The sequence below is a fragment of the Trachurus japonicus genome, chromosome 23 (genome assembly GCF_045865225.1).
Source record: "Trachurus japonicus isolate A0001 chromosome 23, Traja_1.0".
Classification (NCBI taxonomy): Eukaryota; Metazoa; Chordata; class Actinopteri; order Carangiformes; family Carangidae; genus Trachurus; species Trachurus japonicus.
In genome coordinates, this window is record NC_140929.1 from 3,585,985 (window position 1) to 3,590,824 (window position 4,840).

At 36.5% G+C, this 4,840-nt stretch overlaps 1 protein-coding gene across 1 annotated transcript; it reads right to left on the minus strand.

The window, feature by feature from the left end:
• Window positions 1-850: 850 nt before the first annotated feature.
• LOC146962335 (uncharacterized) lies at window positions 851-4,456 on the minus strand. The gene is made up of 6 exons (XM_085769612.1): window positions 4,260-4,456; window positions 3,043-3,093; window positions 2,714-2,815; window positions 2,539-2,613; window positions 1,862-1,975; window positions 851-1,009 (listed from the first exon to the last, which is right to left on the minus strand). Exons 1-6 carry the CDS (start codon window positions 4,317-4,319, stop codon window positions 920-922), a joined length of 492 nt encoding a protein of 163 aa, XP_085625738.1. The 5' UTR covers window positions 4,320-4,456; the 3' UTR covers window positions 851-919.
• Window positions 4,457-4,840: the final 384 nt, after the last annotated feature.

The following is a 4,840-nucleotide window of genomic DNA, read 5'->3' on the forward strand; positions in this document are numbered from 1 at the left end:
ATACACCGGGTTATCAATTCCCAACTCAGTCAGGGGAGAGGAGAGGAGAGTGTAACTCTATGTTTTATTAACGGCCGTAAATAAAACTGCTGTGACTTCACCTGAGTATTGAAATGAGACGGATAAGAAAGATGTAAATGCTAATTGCCAACATGGCTCCTGAGAAGCTCCATCACACCAGTGTTTGTAGGCTACTGGTGGAGCTGAGTGAAAATACTAAATATGATGTCTTCAGCTCAGTTTTTATTAGGCCTGAAAACATGAAAGAAAAAAAGAAGTTCTTTATGTGCTGTGGTTCTCCTGCAGCTCTGTCACAGTGTTGATCTGTGGTTGCGCTGCCCTCTGCTGGCTGCTGCTGGTAACTCCTGTTGCAACAAGTGGCTGAAATATGGACAGGTGAATATGGCTTATTTGCTGTTGAATATTTATATTGAATATATTTATGACAAATGTGTACTACGGTCATGTATGTATGCTTACATGTTATAAACATGTTTGTTAAGGTGAAACATTTTTTGTGCGCTGATCAATTTTAAGGTTTTGGGCTATTTTGCTTCCTTAACATGTCTGCTTTCAGACTAGAGGAAAGAAATGGTAAAGAAAAAAAAATTCATTATTTTACTTAATTTTGTCTTCTTTTGTCGGTAGATTTCTCCTTAATTTACCAAATGTTAGCATGCTGTTGGAGCTGAGGAGCTTAGAAACGGTCTCATTCCTACAATATGTCTCTGACTAGAATTACCCAAAAAAAATATTTGACTTATTTTGCTCTCACAGAAAGCTGTGAGAAAAACAATGTTTTTTCCCAAATGAAGCACTTTAATTCTCCAGAAATGTAAAGTAGGCTAAACAGGTTTTTATTGACTGCTGCATCGTCCTTACAGTGCGGAGGCTCAGAGGTTCAGAGGGTGGCCCCATGTTACATGCTGAAGGATATGGCTCCTACATGTATGCTGTCGTGACGTTTAATCTGATGGATCATCATGCTGGACATCCCCAGACTCATCAGCTGTGGAGACAATTCATCAGTCAGAGAAACATTCAAACACCTTGAATTCAAACCTTAAGTGAAAGATGCTACATGAGCAACCATTTGTCTGATCCCACTGATATTTGATATTAATGTTTAAACACTGACGCTATGCTTAACATTCACTCACAAATGTAATTCTTGCTAAAAGCTTTGACCCAAATGAAACCACTGTTCACTGTCCAAGGCTAATGTTTACTGCTATAGGCCTATGTGTCTAAGCTAATGCAAGTTATGCTAACTGTTAAGTAGCTCAGTCTTGAAAACAGTGGTAACTGAATCATTGCATTCAGGAGAGTCTAATGTTAGCTTTTTGTCCTTAAGGCAGCTAGAAGTGAAGTTAGCCTAGCATCCTAGCGCAATCTGAGATGTTGACCACAGGAAAATGAAAAACCGGGCTGAGCATCCTGTTTTCATTGGTTTGTTTTCCCTTCTCTAAAGCTATTGGGATAAAACTGGGATCTATTTTTTTTGAGGAAGGAGGTTCTTAACAATATCTGAATAAAATGATGTCACATAACACAACAAGGACAAGAAAATGGGGTCATCCCTATGTTCCCACAGCCCTATGTTCCCTCAGCCCTATGTTCCCTCATTTCTAACTTTTGTTGTCACTGAAAATTAGGCCCTATGTTCCCTCAGCCCTTTGGTCCCACCATTGGTTAGGTTTAGGCAATGAAGAAAGGAGTTGGTTAAGTTTAGTATAAAGACCAGGTAGAGGCTAGACAGGCCAGATAGAGAGAGTCCAGATAGGTAGAGGGAGTCCAGAGGGAACATAGGGCTGAGGGAACATAGGGCTGTGGGAACATAGGCACGCTCCCATAAATTTACAGCAGCGACAAAAAGTCCAAAGAGCAAGCCGATGCAGATCTGTAACATTTTATCATGGGACTCAGCTTCTTCCCCCGTCAAAGGAATGGAACCGTCGTGGATTGTATCTTGGAGCTGAAAACAGCAAGAAACACCATCAAAATTGATTGATTGAGATATTAAACAGACAGTATAAAGGTAGGTGTTTGTGTTAAAGCTCATAACCTGGTCTTAAAATAGCCTACCTAAAGGACGTGAGAGAGGTCAATGTTATGAAATGAACAACTAGACAATTCTGTGATGATACTGGCTGTAAGTAGGTCTTTTTTCCCGTCATATGTTATTCATTTCATCTGATGTCCGACACACGGCTTGTTTTTAGTTTTTGCTGCCGTTGGTTTCATTATTTCCAGCTCATGCTTGAGCTTTCTTTGTTTAGCTACAGCACCCAATTTGTGTAGAAATCCATCAAATTGTTATTCCCAATCTATTTCTGTGTTGGATGTTGCTGCTGGTTTTATTTTTCTTTCATCTTTTTTACTTTTAACTTTAGCTTAGCTGTTTATTACAAAAAAAAACATGTAAGAGACCATGATTGCTTGGTTAGTAACATGTATTCTATCCAATGTGCACTTTGCAATAAAAAATAATATAAATGAAAAAAAGCCTCAGTGCACAGAGAAAGTCTGCATTCAAACCAGTTTTCTTTGGACAGCGGTTATGGTGCCACAGATCAGCATGATGACCATTCCAGCCCCCATGCAACCTGCAAACTGTGATAAAAGAAAAATAAAACAAAGTTTTACAAAATCAGCAAAACCAAACAATCTAAGTGAGAAGTTGCTCCTTTCTCTCTCTAGTTCTTGTACATACAATTTTCAGAGCCAGGGCGTTCTCTTTGCAGCCTCCGTATATTCCCAGCCCAGAGATGCAGATGATGCCGATGATAACGACCCAAACAAAAATTGGGAACCTCTGCTCCGCCATGGCAGAACAAAAACACAAACACTGAATTAGTGTTCAAAAATGACATTTTTCTTACTTACAACAAATTGTACAGAATAAACTCCATGATTTTCCGTCTGACTTCAACGTTCAAAATTGTAATTAGTGAATTTAAATTATTTGTTTCTTTTATTTTCTGTTTGTCATTTGTTACAACTTCACAGGTACAAATAACATGGAGTGTTGTTGCTGTTTACCCCTACGTGGAGAGAATTCACTGCCCCGATGATTAATACCCATCCAAAGACCTGAGGACACAAACACACCATTAGTTAGTCAATGTTTAACATTGAATAAAAGCAGAGTGTATAGAGGCCGAAGACTGTCCCCATAATAGATGAAGAATATGGAGCACGTTGTGTTGTGAAACACATAATGAGGTTGGCGATGATGACTACAAAAAATGGGGATTTAAAATGATGAAAAAAATAAAATGATAACTTAATTATGTGATAATCAATTTAAAGAGAAATGTTTGATGTCAAATTGCATTTTAAAGAGCTTCCTCCATTTTTGTTCATTTATATCATATCATCATATTACTTCACATTCTTATAATTTCCCCTGATCTCTCTCATAGATCTGTGTCAGTGTTGTTTCTGCTCTGAGACACTAGAGGGAGACAGAGATGTAACACCTGAACTTCACAGACTGATGATGCTCACATGCAAAGGAAAATAAGAAGAAGACATGGCTGGTATAAAACATTTTACCCAGTAATTTTTTTTTTTTAAAGTCAGTTTCTCAGTTCCTCAACTTTGTTTAGAAAAAAAGTGAAGAAAAAGACAAAATGAAGTTCAAGTGTAAAACTTGAACTTCATTTTGTCTTTTTCTTCATTTTTTCAAATCCTCATTTGCTTAATTTTTTACAGTTTCAATGTTTATAAAGTGACATTTTGAAAAGTAAGCTTACGTTATATACAATAATATATAATAGTGTTTATACGATAACATTTGTGTGGGTGTATACTGTATGTATTTATAATCCACATGTATATCGCACCTGTTCTGAACCTGTTCTGATTTTATTTTAGCTTTTCTTCTTTGTCTTGGAGAAAGAAAAAAAACCAAATAAATAATATTAAACTTCTCACTTCATTACCACAGTGTCATATTTATTATTATTCTTACTATGCAAATGTACGACTTCTTGTCTTATTTTGATATCACTTTTGTAAATTAATCGGTATTGTGCAGTTTTGAGGAAACAAACGTGTTTCTGTTTTGAGTGAAAAATGAAACTTTTTTTGAAAATCTTTCTAATGCTGTTCTTTTTTTTAGTTTGACTAGATTGATAGAATATGATATAGAAAAATATGCAAGGACTTATTTCTATTTTTTTCTTCAATCTTTTGCTTGAAAAACAAATATAAAACTAATTGAAATGACAAAAAGAAAAAGTTTTTCTACTTACGTGGAACAACGCATTGAAGAAGATGAAGAGGTATTTGAGGCAAGCATGAACTTTTCCCATCTTCAGATTTTGGTGATTTGCTCTGATGAAGAAGTGAAGCAGAGTTTCTCAGACGCAGTGTGAGTGTGTGTGAGATGATGATGTGCAGCAGTGATGAACTGCGTGCAGAGTAGGTGTGTCTGAGGATGAACACAGAGTTACGACACACAGATCTGAACTGCAGCCAAACTAATAAAGGAAAATGACAACATCTGACGGAAGTCACAGCTCAAACAGCAGCACATGAAGAAACGACTAAAACACTTCCAAACTTTAAAAGACATTAAAGTGTCTCCATATTCTTCTGATTCTAAAGAGGCCAGAAGAGACGTGTCACTCTTATATTAAGTTTGACTATACGTCCGTTTGCAGTATACATTTTTTTATGTACTTTTTTCTACTTTACGTGTACGTTTTATATATTTTATATAGTGTGTATGTAATGGCATTTCAATCCTGTGTATGTCGTGTACACACAGTAGTTGACTTTGAAGATTTTAAACTGAAACTTCCTCATTCAGACACGTTTCAACATGTTTCAA